This window comes from Bufo bufo, chromosome 1, assembly GCF_905171765.1.
Source record: "Bufo bufo chromosome 1, aBufBuf1.1, whole genome shotgun sequence".
Classification (NCBI taxonomy): domain Eukaryota; kingdom Metazoa; phylum Chordata; class Amphibia; order Anura; family Bufonidae; genus Bufo; species Bufo bufo.
In genome coordinates, this window is record NC_053389.1 from 330,795,303 (window position 1) to 330,817,307 (window position 22,005).

At 43.5% G+C, this 22,005-nt stretch overlaps 1 protein-coding gene across 1 annotated transcript in view; it reads left to right on the plus strand.

The window, feature by feature from the left end:
- Positions 1 to 207: 207 nt before the first annotated feature.
- LOC121009253 (core histone macro-H2A.1) overlaps positions 208 to 22,005 on the plus strand; it is a 127,904-nt gene continuing 106,106 nt past the window's right edge. The window contains exons 1-2 of the mRNA XM_040442249.1: positions 208 to 341; positions 16,325 to 16,516. Coding sequence (XP_040298183.1) covers positions 16,345 to 16,516 — 172 coding nt within the window. The 5' untranslated portion in view covers positions 208 to 341; positions 16,325 to 16,344. The remainder of the gene's footprint in view (positions 342 to 16,324; positions 16,517 to 22,005) is intronic.

Here is a 22,005-nt window from a genome sequence, read left to right on the forward strand (position 1 = left end):
GCTGATCCAGAAGTGCCGCTGTGTGGGATTCTCTGTGTAGCCGCACCCTAGCAGCCCGGACTGTGCACACAAGGCAGGGGCTGCTGCCGACCAATAGCGCAGGGCTTCGTGTGGTAGCAGCACCAATGGAGACGAGCGTTACATCCCCGCCGCTCAGCAGCCAGGGAGACACCGAGCGCCGCTCACCGTGCGGCATTCCTGTCAGCCTCACTGTACAGGACAAGATGGGATGTGACGCCTCGGGCCGCGGTGCATTGTGGGCGTGGGTCTGACAGCGCTGCCTAGTCTTTCCAGTTCATGCAGGAACCTGAGCACAGACAGTAGACATATTGCTGAGAGATGTAAGTAACTGACATGTCCTGCCGGTGACCGTGACAAGTTGTCATAGTAACGCCCTGTAAGACTACGGGGTTGAGGGGGCTCCCAGGTAAGTGGACCCTCTTGTGGAGACCTGCTACTTCCACTGACTTTTTCATTGGTGTTCTGGTGTATGGTCTGGGAGTTCTCCTTACAATTCATTACAACTCTCACAGTTTTGGGGTTGAAAATGGCAAAAACACATGGAACTTATAACATTTCGGGCACCATTTCTGCATGTTCTGGTGACTCATAGTTTTGTGGGCGGTGGTCAAATTTGTGCAGTCCGTTTGTAAAACCTGTTTTCTACACAACTGTCGGAATAGACTGTGAGGGAGATTTAATAAACTGGTGTAAAGTAGAACTGGCTTAGTTGCCCATAGCAACCAGATTCCACCTTTCATTTTCCATAGGAGCTGTGAAAAATTTAAGGTGGAATCTGATTGATTGCTATGGGCAACTAAGGCTACTTTCACACTAGCGTTCGGAGCGGATCCGTCTGATGTTTCATCAGACGGATCCGCTCCGATAATGCAGACGTTCGCATCCGTTCAGAACGGATGCGTCTGCATTAAAACTTAGAAAATTTTCTAAGTGTGAAAGTTGTCTGAGCGGATCCGTTCAGACTTTACATTGAAAGTCAATGGGGAACGGATCCGCTTGAAGATTGAGCCATATTGTGTCATCTTCAAGCGGATCCGTCCCCATTGACTTACATTGTAAGTGTGGACGGATCCGCTCGCCCCTCTGCACGGCCAGGCGGACACCCGAACGCTGCAAGCAGCGTTCAGGTGTCCCCTCACTGAGCGGAGCGGAGGCTGAACGCTGGCAGGCGGATGCATTCTCAGTGGATCCGCCTCCACTGAGAATGCATTGGGGCCAGACGGATGCGTTCGGGGCCGCTCGTGAGCCCCTTCAAACAGAGCGCACGAGCGGACACCCGAACGCTAGTGTGAAAGTAGCCTAAGCCAGTTCTACTTTACACCAGTTTGATAATTCTCCCCCTGTTAGTTGTAACAGAAGCACTGGAGGCGTCAGTCAGACTACACCACTACAGATATATGTCAGTGTTGCTAACCTGAATCTGTCTTTTCTCTGAAGAACTTAGTTCCTCATTTTTACTGACGGTCCAGGAATTTCTGGACAAAGGTTGGCAACCCTGATATCAGTCACATGTTGTAGAAGAGAGAAGTGTCAGTTGCCATACAATAGGCAGGTTGTTGAGTCATCCGAAGTGCCAGACTAGGACAGCTCAGTTTATTTGCTTGAGGTACAAGGGTCATCTGAAGTATCAGACTATGAGAGGATAGATTATCCCCATGATGTACAAGGGTCATCTGAAGTATCAGACTATGAGAGGATAGATTATCCCCATGATGTACAAGGGTCACCTGAAGTATCAGACTATGAGAGGATAGATTATTCCCATGATGTACAAGGGTCACCTGAAGTATCAGACTATGAGAGGATAGATTATTCCCATGATGTACAAGGGTCACCTGAAGTATCAGACTATGAGAGGATAGATTATTCCCATGATGTACAAGGGTCACCTGAAGTATCAGACTATGAGAGGATAGATTATTCCCATGATGTACAAGGGTCACCTGAAGTATCAGACTATGAGAGGATAGATTATTCCCATGATGTACAAGGGTCACCTGAAGTATCAGACTATGAGAGGATAGATTATTCCCATGATGTACAAGGGTCACCTGAAGTATCAGACTATGAGAGGATAGATTATTCCCATGATATACAAGGGTCACCTGAAGTATCAGACTATGAGAGGATAAATTATCCGCGTGATGTACAAGGGTCACCTGAAGTATCAGACTATGAGAGGATAGATTATTCCCATGATGTACAAGGGTCACCTTATGTGTCAGACTATGAGAGGATAGATTATTCCCATGATGTACAAGGGTCACCTTATGTGTCAGACTATGAGAGGATAGATTATTCCCATGATATACAAGGGTCACCTGAAGTATCAGACTGTGAGAGGATAGATTATCCCCATGATGTACAAGGGTCACCTGAAGTATCAGACTATGAGAGGATAGATTATTCCCATGATGTACAAGGGTCACCTTATGTGTCAGACTGTGAGAGGATAGATTATTCCCATGATGTACAAGGGTCACCTTATGTGTCAGACTGTGAGAGGATAGATTATTCCCATGATGTACAAGGGTCACCTTATGTGTCAGACTGTGAGAGGATAGATTATTCCCATGATGTACAAGGGTCACCTGAAGTATCAGACTGTGAGAGGACATCTTTGCTTGGTGTACCAGGGTCACTAGAATTGTCTGTCAGACTACACCAGGCAGATCAGTCACATATGTAGAAGGGTCACTGAAAGGGTGCATTCACATCACCGTATGTATTTTGCGTCCGCAGAACGTGAATCCACAAAAAAATATGGATATCGATGTTGCATTTGTTTTTTTTTTCGAACCCATTGTAACAGTGGCTATTGTCTGCGGAATGGATATACGAATGCAGACAACATACAGTGTGCTGTCTGTTTCCTTTGTCGTGGACACATGGAAATGAATGGGTCTGTGTGCAATCCGCTAAAAATATGGATCGGATGTGGACCAAAAATACACTAGTGTAGGGGCCGACGTGTCAGTCACTACACCAGAACAAATCGGTCACATTGTGTAGAAGGGAACCAGCAGTGTAAATCTGACTGTGAGAGGACAGATCTGCATGTTGTGGAGGTATCACAATAAAGGAACGGCCACGCAGTCAGGTTTCTGGATTCCCTTTTGGAAGCCAAAATTGGGAGTGAATTCAAAAAAGAGGAGAGGTCCTCCATGTCCTTTTACTTTTCCACCTTTTATTATCCACTGATGATTTTGGCTTCCAAGACTGTATGTAGAAATCTGACCGTGTGACCTTACCCGAAGTTTCAGACTACACCGAGACATCAGTCACATGTTGTGGACAAGTCACTAAGAAGTATCAGGTTACACCAGGATGGATCAGTCACATGGTATAGAAGGGTAACGGAAAGTGTCAGTCAGACTACAGCAGAAGAAACTAGTCACATGGTGTTATAGGAGTACCCAGCAGTGTCAGTCAGACTACACCAGAACAAACTAGTCACATGGTGTTATAGGAGTACCCAGCAGTGTCAGTCATACTACACCCGAGCAAATTAGTCACATGGTGTTATAGGAGTACCCAGCAGTGTCAGTCAGACTACACCAGAACAAATTAGTCACATGGTGTTATAGGAGTACCCAGCAGTGTCAGTCAGACTACACCAGAACAAACTAGTCACATGGTGTTATAGGAGTACCCAGCAGTGTCAGTCAGACTACACCAGAACAAATTAGTCACATGGTGTTATAGGAGTACCCAGCAGTGTCAGTCAGACTACAGCAGAAGAAACTAGTCACATGGTGTTATAGGAGTACCCAGCAGTGTCAGTCAGACTACACCAGAACAAATTAGTCACATGGTGTTATAGGAGTACCCAGCAGTGTCAGTCAGACTACACCAGAACAAATTAGTCACATGGTGTTATAGGAGTACCCAGCAGTGTCAGTCAGACTACAGCAGAAGAAACTAGTCACATGGTGTTATAGGAGTACCCAGCAGTGTCAGTCAGACTACACCAGAACAAATTAGTCACATGGTGTTATAGGAGTACCCAGCAGTGTCAGTCAGACTACACCAGAACAAACTAGTCACATGGTGTTATAGGAGTACCCAGCAGTGTCAGTCAGACTACAACAGAACAAATTAGTCACATGGTGTTATAGGAGTACCCAGCAGTGTCAGGCCTCTTGCACACGAACGTGTGCTGCCCATGCCCACTCGCCGTTAGCCGGCACATGCACATTAATTACTGTGATTCCGTACCAGGAATGGACATCGCAGTGCACATGCGCCGGCCGACTGACTCAGCGCACAGGCGCGGGATCTCGGCGAGAGAAGAAGTAAGAAGATGGGCGGGCAGAGGGAAAGACTGGGCGGGGGGAAGCGACGATAAGGCAGAGCTGCCTGGACACCTACGAGGTTGACACCGCCTCTGGGCACTTGCGAGCCCTCATTTGCATATCCCACTAAGATGATTTTTGCCAGTTTTATAAGTCCACGATTGCTTATAAAGGTAACGTTTTTATCAACTGTAATGCTGCAAGCTATGGGAAGGGTTAAAAAGGTGAAAGTGTGATGACAGACTCCCTTTAAGGATTTGCAAATCTGACCAGTGTCACTTTAAGTGCAGATAACTTTAAAACGCTTTGACTTATCCAGGCCATTCTGAGACAGTTTTTTCGTCACATATTGTACTTCATGACACTGGTAAAATGAAGTAAAAAAAATTAATTTTTATTTATAAAAAAATACCAAATTTACCAAATTTTTTTAAAAAATTGCAAATTTCCAAGTTTCAATTTCTCTACTTCTATAATACATAGTAATACCTCCAAAAATAGTTATTACTTTACATTCCCCATATGTCTAATTCATGTATGGATCATTTAGGGAATGATATTTTATTTTTTGGGGATGTTACAAGGCTTAGAAGTTTAGAAGCAAATCTTGAAATTTTTCTGAAATTTTCAAAAACCCAATTTTTAGGGACCAGTACAGGTCTGAAGTCACTTTGCGAGGCTTACATAATAGAAACCACCCAAAAATGACCCCATTCTATAAACTACACCCCTTAAGGTATTCAGAACTGATTTTACAAACTTTGTTAACTCTTTAGGTGTTCCACAAGAATTAATGGGAAATAGAGATACAATTTCAAAATTTCACATTTTTGGCAGATTTTCCATTTTAATAATTTTTTTCCAGTTACAAAGCAAGGGTTAACAGCCAAACCAAACTCAATATTTATGGCCCCGATTCTGTTGTTTACAGAAACACCCCATATGTGGTCATAAACCGCTGTACGGGCACACGGCAGGGCGCAGAAGGAGAGGAATGCCATACGGTTCTTGGAAGGCAGGTTTTGCTGGACTGGTTTTTTTGACACCATGTCCCATTTGAAGCCCCCCTGATGCACCCCTAGACTAGAAACCCCAAAAAAGTGACCCCATTTTAGAAACTACGGGATAGGGTGGCAGTATTGTTGGTACTAGTTTAGGGTACATATGATTTTTGGTTGCTCTATATTACACTTTTTGTGAGGCAAGGTAACAAGAAATAGCTGTTTTGGCACCGTTTTTATTTTTTGCTATTTAAAACATTCGTCTGACAGGTTAGATCATGTGATATTTTTATAGACCAGGTTGTCATGGACGCTGCGATACCGAATATGTATACTTTGTTTTTATTTATGTAAGTTTTACACAATGATTTCATTTTAGGGCTCTTTCACACCTGCGTTATTGTCTTCCGGCATAGAGTTCCGTCGTCGGGGCTCTATGCCGGAAGAATCCTGATCAGGATTATCCTAATGCATTCTAAATGGAGAGAAATCCGTTCAGGATGCATCGGGATGTCTTCAGTTCCGGAACGGAACGTTTTTTGGCCGGAGAAAATACCGCAGCATGCTGCGCTTTTTGCTCCGGCCAAAAATCCGGAACACTTGCCGCAAGGCCGGATCCGGAATTAATGCCCATTGGAAGGCATTGATCCGGATCCGGCCTTAAGCTAAACGTCGTTTCGGCGCATTGCCGGAGCCGACATTTAGCTTTTTCTGAATGGTTGCCATGGCTGCCGGGACGCTAAAGTCCTGGCAGCCATGGTAAAGTGCAGTGGGGAGCGGGGAGCAGTATACTTACCGTCCGTGCGGCTCCCCGGGCGCTCCAGAGTGACGTCAGGGCGCCCCAAGCGCATGGATCACGTGATCGCATGGATCACGTCATCCATGCGCATGGGGCGCTCTGACGTCATTCTGGAGCGCCCCGGGAGCCGCACGGACTGTAAGTATACCGCTCCCCCGCTCCCCGCTCCTACTATGGCAGCCAGGACTTTAATAGCGTCCTGGGTGCCATAGTAACACTGAAAGCATTTGGAAGACGGTTCCGTCTTCAAATGCTTTCAGTACACTTGCGTTTTTCCGGATCCGGCGGGCACCTCCGGCAACGGAAGTGCATGCCGGATCCCAACAACGCAAGTGTGAAAGAGGCCTTAGAAGCAAAAAAAATCATGTGTTAGTGTCTCCATATTCTGAGAGCCATAATTTTTTCAGTTTTTGGGCGATTACCTTGGGTAGGGTATGATTTTTACGGGATGAGATGACGGTTTTATTGCCACTATTTTGGGGTGCGTGTGACTTTTTGATCGCTTGCTATTACACTTTTTGTGACGTAAGGTGACAAAAAATGGTTTATTTAGCACAGTTTTTATTTTTTACGGTGTTCATCTGAGGGGTTAGGTCATGTGATATGTTTATAGAGCCGGTCGATACGGAGACGGCGATACCTAATATGTATACTTTTTTTTCCCCTCTATTTTTGACCAATTTTTTTTAACTTTATTTGGGGAAAATGACGTTTTTGTTTATTTTTACTTGAAACTTTTAATTTTTTGGGGCAAAACTTTATTTTTTCAACTTTTTTTTTCACTTTATTTTTGTCTCACTTTGGGACTTGAACTTTTGGGGGTCTAATCCCCTTTACAATGCATTCCAATTCTTCTGTATTGGAATGCATTGGCTGTATGAGTAATACTGTGTGTATTACTCATACAGCTTCCGGCCTGTGTGATCCAGGGGGCTGGATCTCACAGGCTCGTCACCGGAAGGCAGCGCCGATGTCTAAGGAAGGCATCGCGCTGCCTTCCATGCCATCGGGTCCCCCCTACAGGAGGACCCGATGGCACCGCTGATCGCCGCCGCAAACCTCAGGTAAAGCCCCAAACCGCAGGTCTGAATTGACCTGCGGTTTGCTGCGATCGCCGATGCGGGGGGTCACATGACACCCCCCCGGCGTTGTGACAGGATGCCCGCTGAAGGATTTCAGCGGACATCCTGTTCCGATTACCCCCTGCTGCGCCGCAATGTAGTTTTAAAGTTAGGACGTACCGGTACGTCATGGGTCCTTAAGGACTCGGCAAACATGGCGTACCGGTAAGTCCTTAAGGGGTTAAAGTGCATGGATCGCCGGAGGTTGCACCTAATTTATGATGAGACTTGTGCCTTGTCAGAAATGTGGTGCATCCTCCGGCAGCGCAGGGGATACACTGGGGGAAAAAAAAACTGGTCTTGATAAATCTCCGCTATTAAATTTATGTTTTACTGTAAATGTTTCCCTTGTACATTTTGATACCAAAATTAGTTTAAAAAGAATTTAAGATATAAATGTAAATTGTGGAATTAATAAATCTGTACTGTAGTAACATGGACTGTACCGTAGCTTGGTTTATGTGTATATGAAGCTGTAACTTAGCAACAGGTATGTAAGGAGTGGACACTTATTCCTACAAGAAAACTTCTAATTATAGAGAAAAGAAGAAACACCTGAGGTCTCCCGCACAGCAAGGAATGCCGCCTTATTGCTTGTTATAACCTACTGGGGCACATATACTAAAGACTGGCATTTCCCGAGTAAATATCTGCCAGAGTAAGGTGCTACCAATTTTTTAAGACGCAAATGCCTTTTCATTATTTTTGTCATATCTTTGGTAGTTCTATAATTCTTCTTCTGATTCTTCTATCATTCTCCTCCTGGTACTTTTATCATTCTCCTCCTGGTACTTTTATCATTCTCCTCCTGATACTTTTATCATTCTCCTCCTGATACTTTTATCATTCTCCTCCTGGTACTTTTATCATTCTCCTCCTGATACTTTTATCATTCTCCTCCTGGTACTTTTATCATTCTCCTCCTGGTACTTTTATCATTCTCCTCCTGGTACTTTTATCATTCTCCTCCTGGTACTTCTATCATTTTACTCCTGGTACTTCTATCATTCTCCTCCTGGTACTTCTATCATTCTCCTCCTGGTACTTCTATCATTTTACTCCTGGTACTTCTATCATTCTCCTCCTGGTACTTCTATCATTCTCCTCCTGGTACTTCTATCATTCTCCTCCTGGTACTTCTATAATTCTTCTCCTGGTACTTCTATCATTTTACTCCTGGTACTTCTATCATTCTCCTCCTGGTACTTCTATCATTCTCCTCCTGGTACTTCTATCATTCTCCTCCTGATACTTCTATCATTCTCCTCCTGGTACTTCTATCATTCTCCTCCTGGTACTTCTATCATTCTCCTCCTGGTACTTTTATCATTCTCCTCCTGGTACTTTTATCATTCTCCTTCTGGTACTTTTATCATTCTCCTCCTGGTACTTCTATCATTTTACTCCTGGTACTTCTATCATTCTCCTCCTGGTACTTCTATCATTCTCCTCCTGGTACTTCTATCATTTTACTCCTGGTACTTCTATCATTCTCCTCCTGGTACTTCTATCATTCTCCTCCTGGTACTTCTATCATTCTCCTCCTGGTACTTCTATAATTCTTCTCCTGGTACTTCTATCATTTTACTCCTGGTACTTCTATCATTCTCCTCCTGGTACTTCTATCATTCTCCTCCTGGTACTTCTATCATTCTCCTCCTGGTACTTCTATAATTCTTCTCCTGGTACTTCTATCATTCTCCTCCTGATACTTCTATCATTCACCTCCTGGTACTTCTATCATTCTCCTCCTGGTACTTCTATCATTTTACTCCTGGTACTTCTATCATTCTCCTCCTGGTACTTCTATCATTCTCCTCCTGGTACTTCTATCATTCTCCTCCTGGTACTTCTATAATTCTTCTCCTGGTACTTCTATAATTCTTCTCCTGGTACTTCTATCATTCTCCTCCTGATACTTCTATCATTCACCTCCTGGTACTTCTATCATTCACCTCCTGGTACTTCTATCATTCACCTCCTGGTACTTCTATCATTCTTCTCCTGGTACTTCTATCATTCTCCTCCTGATACTTCTATCATTCTCCTCCTGGTACTTCTATCATTCTCCTCCTGATACTTCTATCATTCTTCTCCTGGTACTTCTATCATTCTTCTCCTGGTACTTCTATCATTCTGCTCCAGAGACTTCTATCATTCTGCTCCAGAGACTTCTATCCTTCTCCTCCTGATACTTCTATCATTCATTTCCTAGTACTTCTATCATTCATTTCCTAGTAACATACATAGAAACATGGAATGTGTCGGCAGATAAGAACCATTTGGCCCATCTAGTCTGAATACTATGAATAGCCCCTGGCCCTGTCTTATATGAAGGATGGCCTTATGCCTATCCCATGCATGCTTAAACCCCTTCACTGTATTTGCAGCTACCACTTCTGCAGGAAGGCTATTCCATGCATCCACTACTCTCTCAGTAAAGTAATACTTCCTGATATTACTTTTAAACCTTTGCCCCTCTAATTTAAAACTATGTCCTCTTGTAGCAGTTTTTCTTCTTTTAAATATTCTCTCCTCTTTTACCTTGTTGATTCCCTTTATGTATTTAAAAGTTTCTATCATATCCCCTCTGTCTCGTCTTTCTTCCAAGCTATACCTGTTAAGGTCCTTTAATCTTTCCTGGTAAGTTTTATCCTGCAATCCTAGTGCTCTGTAGAGCGGCATGAGCACCTCCCTCTTTCTACTGGTAATGCCTCTCCCTATACACCCAAGCATTCTGCTAGCATTTCCTGCTGCTCTATGACATTGTCTGCCTACCTTTAAGTCTTCTGAAATAATGACCCCTAAATCCCTTTCCTCAGATACTGAGGTTAGGACTGTATCACTGATTTTATATTCTGCTCTTGGGTTTTTACGCCCCAGGTGCATTATCTTCCACTTATCAACATTACATTTTAGTTGCCAGATTTTTGACCATTCCTCTAGTTTTCCTAAATCCTTTTCCATTTGGTGTATCCCTCCAGGAACATCAACCCTGTTACAAATCTTTGCGTCATCAGCAAAAAGACACATATTACCATCGAGGCCTCTGCAATTTCGCTGATAAAGATATTAAACAATATGGGTCCCAGAACAGATCCCTGAGGTACTCCACTGGTAACAAGACCATGGTCTGAATATACTCCATTGACTACAACTCTCTGTTGCCTGTCCCTCAGCCACTGCCTAATCCATTCAACAATATGGGAGTCCAAGCCCAAAGACTGCAATTTATTGATAAGCCTTCTATGTGGGACATAGGGGTGGGCGATATAGACTATATGCGATATAAACAATATAAATTTGGCCAACGATAGAGATTTCGTTTATATCGCCATATCGCGGTAGAACATGGCATGCGCCGCTCTCAGCGAGCACCATGTTCTCCTGAGCCGACACAGTGGAGAAGGAGGGAGTCCCTCCCTCCCCACTGTGTGCAGCTGCCGCTGACCACCAATGAGAACAGAGGAGGAGGAGGGGGGACTGTGGCCACTGCGCCACCAATGAGAACAGAGAAGAGGAGGAGGGGAGGAACTGTGGCCACTGCGCCACCAATGAGAACAGAGAAGAGGAGGAGGGGAGGAACTGTGGCCACTGCGCCACCAATGAATATAGTTTATGCCTGAATATAATCGTAGCCTGCATATGCCGGACATATCTCATACCCAGCCTCTATTACTGCGCACCGTGATCCGCCGCAATTAACCCCTCAGGTCCTGAGGTGTTAATTGCGGTGGATCACAGCGTGCAGTCATAGAGGCCGGGTATGGGATATGGCCGGCACATGCAGGCTACGTTTATATTCAGGCATATCAACTATATTCATTGGTGGATATATAATTTAAAACATACAAAAGAGATGACAGACAAATGCAAAAAGTGCAGTACAATCCTGGGAGAGTTTGTAGAGTACAACAATGTAATGAGGCAAGTGACCTAAGCATAAGCGCCTATAAGTAAGAAAACTGCCATATAAGATATATATTGAAAGAGTATCCACTATTAATGAGAGTGCAGGTAATATCATCAAGTATAAAGTGCAAGCTGCAATATGAGCAGAAAAGAGGATGGCAACTCTCCAGTGTGGGTCTTTGAATATATATATATATCTATTCAACCAAATGCAGCGGATAATAAAGTGCATGTGCAAGCTACAAAAAATGGCAGAAAAACATGGTGAATATTTGAAACCTTCCTCTGGGGGTCAAATCGAAACGCGCGTCGGGGTGTGCAGTCTTCCTGTGGATTTGCTATCTTTAACATACGGTATGTGACCTCATTTTTTCTCTCCGCTTGTCTGATGTATTTCTTTGCGGTTTTGGCCTCTTGAACAAACATTTACCATGTTTTTCTGCCATTTTTTGTAGCTTGCACATGCACTTTATTATCCGCTGCATTTGGTTGAATAGATATTTCTTTGCGGTTTTGGCCTCTTGAACAAACATTCACCATGTTTTTCTGCCATTTAGAAAATCTGTACTAGCTATTTTGGTTTTCCAGTTTACATCAGGAAGATTAAAGTCTCCCATAATAGTGATAACTTCCCCCTTCAATGTCATTTTAGCTTTTTCCTCAACTAGTAGATCATTTAATTCTTTGACTTGGCTAGGTGGTCTATATATCAAACCTACACGAGTTACCTTATGATTATCGAGCGGCAAGGTAACACAAACTGACTCTAAATTGGTCTCGCTAACTTGTATTAGATTAGATTTTATGCTATCTTTCACATACAGGGCCACCCCTCCCCCTTCTTGCCTTCTATCATTCATTTCCTAGTACTTCTATCATTCTTCTACTACTTAATATCATTCCTTTCCTTATTGTCCTGTCATTCCCATTCTAGTACTCCTATTACTCCTATCCTTCCTCTCCTAGTTCTTCTTTCATTACTCTCCTAGTACGGTAGTTCTATCTTTCATCTCCTAGTATTTCTGTCATCTCCTTAGTACTTCTGTCATTCCTCTCCTAGCACTTCCATAGTTCATCTCATCTTATTTCTATCTTTTTCTCTTTCTCACAAATTACTTCTAACTCTTAGACTACTGTACATCAGGGCTTGACATATTTCCTTGGAATCTAGGAGCCAGCTAAAAAAGTTAGGAGCCAGGCGGAGCCGCGTCATAAAATCTATATTGCAATATAATTTTAAGCATGTGCGATATATTGTTTTCTATATTTGGGGGGGGGGGGGTGTTTAAACTTTTTTTTTTTACTTTTTATTTAATAACTATTAGCCTCCTTAAGGGTGGATAGGACTTTACACTCTCCCTGCTGCCCTGTGCTTTGTGCACACAACAGCAGGGAGCTGACCATGGCAGCCAGCCTCTGATCAGCCCCTCCAGCCTCTGATCAGCCCCTCCAGCCTCTGATCACCCCCCCCCCTCTGATCAGCCCCTCCAGCCTCTGATCAGCCCCCCCCCCCCTCTGATCAGCCCCTCCAGCCTCTCCCTCTTATCAGCCCCCTCTGGTAACAAACCCACCCCCCCTCCCTCCCCTGTATTAATCATTGGTGGCAGTGGCCACAGGGTCGTCGTCCCCCCCCCCCATCATTGGTGGCAGTGGGCAGTTCCGATCGGAGTCCCAGCAGTGTAATGCTGGGGCTCCGATCGGTTACCATGCCAGCCAGGACGCTACTGAAGTCCTGGCTGCGATGGTATGTTAGTGAGCAGCATTATACTCACGTGAGCCGTGATCGCCGGGAGCTCCTTCTTCTCATAGGTCTGTGCGGCGCATTGATAATGCTATAAGCATTAGCAATGAGCCGCACAGACAGAAGAAGGAGCGCACGGCGGCCACGGCGCACGTGAGTATAATGCTGCTCACTAACATACCATCGCAGCCAGGACTTCAGTAGCGTGACTCCTGGCTGCCATGGTAAACGATCGGAGCCCCAGCATTACACTGCTGGGACTCCGATCAGAACTGCCCACTGCCACCAATGCAGACAAACATTACCGGCACCTGACCTCTGACAGGACAGTGTGATCCGCGCGATTAACCCCTCAACTGAGGGGTTAATCGCGCGGATCACAGCGTGCAGTCATAGGGGCCGGGATATGGCCGCCACTTTGGTATTCAGGCATTCATTGGTGGCGCAGTGGCCACAGTTCCTCCCCTCCTACTCCTACTCGGTTCTCATTGGTGGTCAGCGGCAGCCGCGCACAGTGGGGAGGGAGGGACTCCTCTCCTTCTCCACTGTGCTGGCTCAGGAAACCATCTTTGAAAACGGGCTGACAAATACCCAAGCCCCAGGACCAAATTCCTTGTCGCCATGGCGACCTGGCGCCTGGGATTTGTCGAGCCCTGCTGTACATACACACAACATGAAATAAAACAGCCATTAAAAACTAATACAGTACACTGTCATTTTTTCCTGGCGATTTTGCATCAGTGTGCCTCTGTTTCCTGATTGTCTGTCTGTTTTTAATGACCAAAAATGGCCATTAGAAATGTATGAATTTCAAAGTCCTTTTTAGTGCTCCCAGTATATATAAGGCCCCTCTCAGTACTCCCCAGTATATATAATGCCCCTCTCATTACCCCCCAGTATAGTGGCAACAAAAAATAAAAGCCTCATCCAGTTGATGGCGCGGGGACGCTCGCTCCTCACTGGATGCTGCACCACCTGTGTGCTCAGTTTGATCATGTGACGTAATCACGCAAGGAGCACAGCTGCATCCAGTGAGAAGCCAGTGTCCCTGAGCTATCAAGTGGATGAGGTGTATTTTATTTTTTATTTTAAGTCCTGAAAAGCCTTTGACAGGTGCACTTATATCTAAGTGGCCATTAAAAACGGACCTATTGATTTTAGTGGGGTCTGTCTGGCCATCAAAACGTCCAAAAATAGGACATGCCCATTTTCTTACAGCCACTGTTCACTGGTCGTTAATAAAAAGCTGTCACAGGGCTGTTTTCCACTGTTTGGTGGATGTACCCATTGCTCTCTACTACTTTTATAATTCAGCTACTAGCCCTAGCCTAGCCTGCTCGCCCTAACTCTCTACACCCCTCCCAGGAGGGCGGAGATCTTGGAAGTGAGCCGTATTTTAGCTTGGAACATGTCAGACACTTAGGATCATGACTAAGAACACGACTGTTCGAAACGCGTAGATCTTGGGAACCGGTGGGCACCAATGTTTTGATTGCTGTACCTACCTGAATTTTGGTGACAATAATGACCGGGATTTTCACAATGTCCATCGTGGTGCTGGAGCTTTTCTTCTATTTTTGCTATCATTATCGAGGACTGGCTTGAGTCCGCCCCGTGCACCGCTGTGCAGGACGTGAAGGTGAGCTGGCTGTAACCTTTTCTATACCCCCTGTATCATTTCTGTCCTTTCACTTCTATAACTTCCCTCCTATTACTAGGCCACCTTCCTCTACTCCTCCTCCTCTATCATTCCTCTCCTGGTAGTGCCAGTGCAAGTAGTACAAGGATGTTAAACAGAAACTCCCGGCATACCCTACAGTCTGATTACTCTGTTGAGTGCTGAGCTACTATAGGGCAGCCTTGGAAAAAAGGAGTCCGAGTACTAGTATATGACTGTTGGAAAAAAAAGTAGGTCGCAAGGCTTTCGCCTTTTACTTTATTGAATTTATTGTAACGTGACACGTGACTGGCCTGCGACTTGGCTGTTTTTTCACAGCTATAGTTGCGCGACAGCAAGTTGCAGGCAATTCGCACTTATTTATTTGTCATGCAACTTTTCTGCATCTTGTTTTCGCCGTATAGCCGAAACCTTACATGCAATCATCTGATTGCTTCCCCCATAGGCTGCAATGTATTACCATTGCAGCCTATGGGAGATTTACTGTGTCACTGTGGAGCCCTGCCATAGGACCATAGCTGTGAAAGTCATCAGAGCCTTCTGAAGGCCTGAGACTGCCATAGCAACCAAATGGCTACCTCAATCTCGGGTGAACATAGGGAAAAACATTGACCGGGGCATCTGATAGGTTAAATGTCCTTTATTGGCGTTATCACCAGTCACAGACAATGCCTCTGGGTAAAACAGCAGGAACCCTGCGGCCACGGCACCCACTCCGTTTTGTTGGGGTACTGTGACTGTATTAGACTGAATTAATATGGGTCTGTCACTTATGTGTTAAAGGGTTATCCCTATCTTAAACCTTGTCCCATTGGATGCGATGACCAGAACTGTTTGGGACTATAGAAACAGCCGAGAGGGCTGTGCTGTTCCGTAACTTGTGAGATGTGGATACAGCATAGCTTAGCCCACCCGGAGGTTTTCATAGTACAGTCCACAATTGGCCATCGCATCCAGGTGGGGCATGTTCTTGGAAGGTCTCATTCTAGAGGTAGGTCCAGTTGCCAGAGGCGGGACTCACATCTATCAGGCATTTATGGCATAAATGTTTGAGATGGAGATCACAGGCCACAGCAGTGATGCACCTCTTCCGTCACATGACAAATTGATGTAAGTCACTCCCTCGCAGCCACCCCAGTCACTGGCCGCAGCGAGACAGGGCATTGAAGGAGCAAGAACCCAGCGCCAGGGTGCAGGTAAGTATGCTTCCCTCTGCAAGTCTAGGAATGGAGGGAAGGGGGGTTCTGCTCAAAAGACCCGCTGAGATTGAAACTTCTTTAAATGTGCACTCGGCAAGCACTGCCAGTAAGTAGTCTTTAATTTATACATGCTCCCCCTCCACCCTCTGAATGACAGCACAGTAATAGGGGGCAGTACACCGCATAGATATTCATATGTTTGCCCTTTGACATTCATTGGGGGAAAAAAACTATACGGACACTTACATCATTTTTGTGGTGCAGAAGAGCAGGCTATGTGGTTCTGTATGGTAAAGAATTTAGGCCAACCTATCAAAGTATGTCAATAGGACTCTTGTTTGACATAGGTTGGCCAGTGTAGTATCCAACATACTGTGTATGCCATTTATAACATGCTGTTCATGACCTTTGTAATATCACTGCTTGGGGGTAAAGTCCTGTAGTATTTGTCGCCGTTGATATCAGCTTCCTGCTTTTCCTGTTTGCATGCATATGTGACAATACTCGTCTGTTTTCTTGTTTCTCTATTTACTGTTACACTCTTGTTCTGTTCACAGTCGCATAGCACATAATCAAGATGTCAAGCAGAGGTGGAAAAAAGAAGACCACCAAGACCTCAAGGTCTGCAAAGGCAGGCGTCATCTTCCCAGTGGGAAGAATGCTGCGTTACATTAAGAAAGGACACCCTAAATACAGAATCGGAGTTGGTGCGCCTGTTTATATGGCTGCTGTGCTGGAGTATCTAACTGGTGAGCATGCTTATGTGTGACACATTACGTGGAACAAGTAGAAGAAATGAGACGCTCACGTTCATTTCCTTCCTCTGTGATACACCAGATTCACATGTCCATGTTCCAGACATGTTATACGTCTACGTTACTGGGATGTGTCATGGTCTGTCCATAGGTTTAACCCCTTAAGGACCTTGCCCCATTTTTCACCTTAAGGACCAGGCCATTTTTTGCAAATCTGACACGTGTCACTTTATGTGGTGATAACTCTAAAACGCTTTCACTTATCCAGGCCATTCTGAGATTGTTTTCTTGTCACATATTGTACTTTATTATAGTGGTAAAATTGAGTCAAAATTATTATTTTTTATTTATAAAAAAAATGCCAAATTTACCAAAAATTTGGAAAACAAATTCAATTTCTCTACTTTTTATAATACATAGTAATACCTCCAAAAATAGTTATTACTTTACATTCCCAATATGTCTACTTAGGGTACATATGATGTTTGGATCATTTTGTAAATGTGATTTTATTTTTTTGGGGACGTTAGAAGGCTTAGAAATTTAGAAGCAAATCTTGACATTTTTCAGCAAATTTCTAAAACCCACTTTTTATGGACCAGTTCAGGTCTGAAGTCACTTTGTGAGGCTTACATAATAGAAACCACCCAAAAATGACCCCATTTTACAAACTACACCCCTCAAGGTATTCAAAACTGATTTTACAAACGTTATTAACCCTTTAGGTGTACCACAATAATTAATGGAAAATAGAGATAACATTTCAAAATTTCACTTTTTTGGCAGATTTTCCATTTGAATCCTTTTTTTCCAGTTACAAAGCAAGGGTTAACAGCCAAGAAAACCCTCAATATTTATGGCCCTGATTCTGTACTTTACAGAAACACCCCATATTTGGTCTCAAACTGTTGTACGGGCACACGGCATTGCGCAGAACGAAAGGAACGCCATACGGTTTTTGGAAGGCGGATTTTGCTGGACTGTTTTTTTGACACCATGTCCCATTTGAAGCGCGCCTGATGCACCCCTAGAAGAGAAACTCAAAAAAAGTGACCCCATTTTGGAAACTAAGGGATTAGGTGGCAGTTTTGTTGGTACTATTTTAGGGCACATATGATTTTTGGTTGCTCTATATTACACTTTTTGTGAGGCAAGGTAACAAGAAATAGCTGTTTTGGCACAATTTTTATTTTTTGTTATTTACAACATCATCTGACAGGTTAGATCATGTGGTATTTTTATAGAGCAAGTTATTACGGAAGCGACAATACCAAATATGACTACTTCTTTTGGTTGGTTGTTTTAGTTTTACATTTTTGAAAAAAATATTTTTTTTTGTGTCTCCACATTCTGAAAGCCGTAGTTTTATTTATTTTTTGGTCGACTGTCTTGTGTAGGGACAAATTTTTTCGGAATGAGATGACGGTTTGATTTGTACTATTATAGGGTGTATATGACTTTTTGATCGCTTGCTATTACACTTTTTGTGATGTAAGGTGACAAAAAATCTTTTACACCGTTTCTTTTTTATTGATTTAAGTTTACACAATAATATAATTTTTGAAACAAAAAGAAAAATCATGCTTTAGTGTCTCCATAGTCTGAGAGCCATAGTTTTTTCAGTTTTTGGGCGATTATCTTAGGTAAAGTATGATTGCGGGATGAGATGAGAGTTTGATTGGCACTATTTTGGGGTGCGTATGACTTTTTGATCACTTGCTATTACACTTTTTGTGTTGTAAGGTGGACAAAAATTGGCTTTTTTTGCACAGTTTTTTATTTTATTTTTTGACAGTGTTCATCTGAGGGGTTAGGTCATGTGATATGTTTATAGAGCCGGTCGATACGGACGCGGCAATACCTAATATGTATACTTTTCTTTTTTCCCTCTTTTTTTCCCTCTTTTTTTTTTTACTTTATTTGGGGAAAATGACAGTTTTTTTTTTTACTTGAAACTTTACATTTTTTGGGGGGGAACTTTATTTTTCAACTTTTTTTCAACTTTTTTTTGTCCCACTTTGGTACTTCAACTTTTGGGGGTCTAATCTCCGTTACAATGAATTTCAATACTTCTGTATTAGAATGCATTGGCTGTAAGTGTAATACAGTGTGTATTACACATACAGCTTCCTGCCTGTGAGATCCAGAGGGCTGGATCTCACAGGCTCTCCCCCGGAAGGCAGCCCCGATGCCTAGGGAAGGTATCGCGCTGCTTTCCCTGCTATCGGGTCCCCGTCACAGCAGCCGGAGGACCTGATGGTAGCTCCGATCTCCACCCGACATCGCACGTGCCGCGGTCAGCGCTGACATCAAGGGTTAAATAAATGTAGAAAGAGGGGGCACACCAATGAATACAATTAGTCTAAAGGTTGAATAAAAAATAGTACAACACAAATCCGACCCAAGGAAGAGTCACAAGAACCACCCTACATGAATGCACATCCAACAATCGCTATAGGTAAAAATATATATAAAGTTTATTAGACACACAAACAAACAAACACATAAAAGATTGTATACAATATAAACAGCATGTCGGTGCAAAAATATGGTATCACCGACACATGCAGAATCCACTGAACGTCCATTGAATATGGGCATGCAATATAACCCAGCTAAACAAAAATGTGCACTTATAAATAACATGAAGAGAATGTCAGATGAGGTAAGATCACTAAATGAATAAAAGAAGACCACAATGAGGTCAAATAGCAAGAGCCAAAACCTGTGTGAACAGCTGGTGCAGTGGATCTGAGTAAATGATAGACGCCCAACGCGTATCGCCGGCGCAGTCCGGCTTCCTTGAAGGTAATGAGCCCAATGTCAGTGTGTCACATATATACAGAAAAAAGTAATCAATCAATAAAATATAATGAGATTCACCTGTAAGATGGAGGTGTGGGAGCGCAGCAGTATATCAAAAACGAGCAGCTGAACAGGCAGGCAGATGGAACACAAACCGGACATGGGGGAGATCACATGACCGGAAGTAGGAGCCAATGGTGGAACGCAGATTGCGTTCCACCAGCACCAATGGCTGCCATGGAATGTGCCCTGCATATATAAACAATAGAGGCGTCTAAAGGGCCAATGTGGGGTGCAAATCGCATGTGCTAATGCGCAATAGCTACCCCAAAATACAGAAAATATGTACATCCATATCAAAGTCACGGACCGGAAATGCAGGAGAACATGTGACCGGAAGTGAAGGGCCGCAATGGAACGCAAGATGCGTTCCACAAGCGAAATGAATCGCCGTGGAACGCAATCTGCGCTGCTAGTGAACGGAGGTATCACACGGGCCAATATAAAACATGAAACCTGGTGTCCAGATGCATCAAGGATACATGTATGGTAATATACACATCAGAGACAGGGCTCAATCAAAATTTGATAAAAGTAATTTATATAGGCAAATAAATAATGAATAATAAATAAATAATAAATGACAATAGTAATGAAATAACAATAATAAGTAATAACTGAGACCCTTGTAAATGGTGAAAAAGTGAAGAACCACATGCAAAAACAAAAGCAAAAACGACAAGGACAAAAATGGTGCCGTGAAAGTGCAGGAAGTGATGGGGAAGGGGATGTGAGTGCATCCAGTGAATAAAATAGTGAACAAAACCTTTTGGAGATTAGAGGCATGATTATAAAAGTTAATAATAGACAGTATATCATAACCAACTAATGATGGATAATGTACACCAATAGACACATAATTACAGTGTGTACATGACCCAACCCTCATATTCTACCATATTGTAGAGAAGTGTAAACAACTGCACGTGTGTGCAATCACCCTGTGTAAGGCACTAATAAGCTGGAGCGCCCATGAATGCAAAAATGGAATAAAGAATACATATAGTATTAAATAACCAATAAACAATAGACGATAGTGCAACCCCTGATAATAAGCACCTAGTCGCTGAATGTACATAATGTGTACCTGACACTTCACGGAACTCAATATAGGTACCAATATAAAGTTACAAGATGACAAAATTGATGTATGGATATCAACACTGGTGACGCAAAATGACTATGTACTAAGTACATGAACTGTAAAAAACAGTAAATGTGAGTTCTTCATTTAGTCCATGGGGAGCCACCGTATCCAAAATGAAAATCCATTTGGATTCTAGACGTAATAGCTGAGAGGTGGCCGAACCTCCCCTCAAAGTTGTGCGTACCAGATCAAGGCCAATGATCCTAAGTCCAGATGTTATACATTGATGGTAGTCTAGAAAGTGCGCGGCTACTGAGGTTAGAGGTTTCTTGGCTTGGGTCCGATCTCGTCGAGCCAAGGCAATATTCGATAGATGCTGTTGAATACGTTTCCGTACTTCCTGACCAACATAGATTTTGTCACATTCACAGATAAGTGCGTACACCACATCCGTGACCGGCAGTTGATGTAGTGTCCAAGGGAAACCCCATCTGGATGCCTACAGGTGGAAAAGGAGTCAGTGCAAATCATGTATTGACAAATATTAAAATTTCCACATGGATATGTCCCACGCAGTCTAATACCCCTTCCTACACCTTGTGTATGCCTCTGGAAATGGCTACATACCAGTTTGTCCCGAAGATTTGGAGCTCAAGGGTTAATGCACCGGCATCTGTGATTTCACCGATGCTGGCGCATGCAGCAGGGGTCCAGCTATCAGTGACTGCCGGACCCCTGCCACTAAGCTGCGCCCGCTCGATCACCATGAAGTACATGTACGTCACGGGTCTTTAAGCCCTGGACAGAAATGACGTACATGTACGTCATGTGTCCTTAAGGGGTTAACTGATCTCACAGTATCATAGATCACTTAAACCTGTGATTGTGCGCCATAACACAACTCCGTAATACAAATGTATAAGTAGCAGATCCAAGGGAAAATTCAGATTACGGGGCTTTAATGTCCACAGTAAATTTATTACTAAAAACAATAAGACATAAGTAAATAAATTTATTGTGGACATCAGCTCCCTAAAGGGCATGACGAGACCGTGGACCGGTACATGGAGCAGAAGGAAGCGGCTTTTCCACAGTGGCAGTGATTTCTGTCTTTTCCCTCTTTAGAGTTGAGCCTGCTCTCGCACAACTCTATTTTCCTTTTTTATTAGATAGGAATGTATAATACATCCACAACACGGACGTGTTAATCCAGTCTTAAAGTGTTTTAATTAGTCATTGCACGCAAAGGGTTAAGTGGGACAGGAATTACAATCTGATTATAATGATTATATTCCCGGTTATTACCTGCATCAGCCGTGATTTTCGTACCCGGGGAGGTATATTTCAGTCTGTTTGCATCCTGCGGGAAATAATACATTGACAGTAGTGGGCCTATATCATCATTGAACCGTCCAGTTTTGGTTTCCTAGAAGGGCTCCTGACAGTAGTGAGTTCATTAGACCTGGTTCATCAAGTTTGATAGTCAACAGTCAGAAAAATTTAATATCAGTATGCATTGTGTTCTACAGTA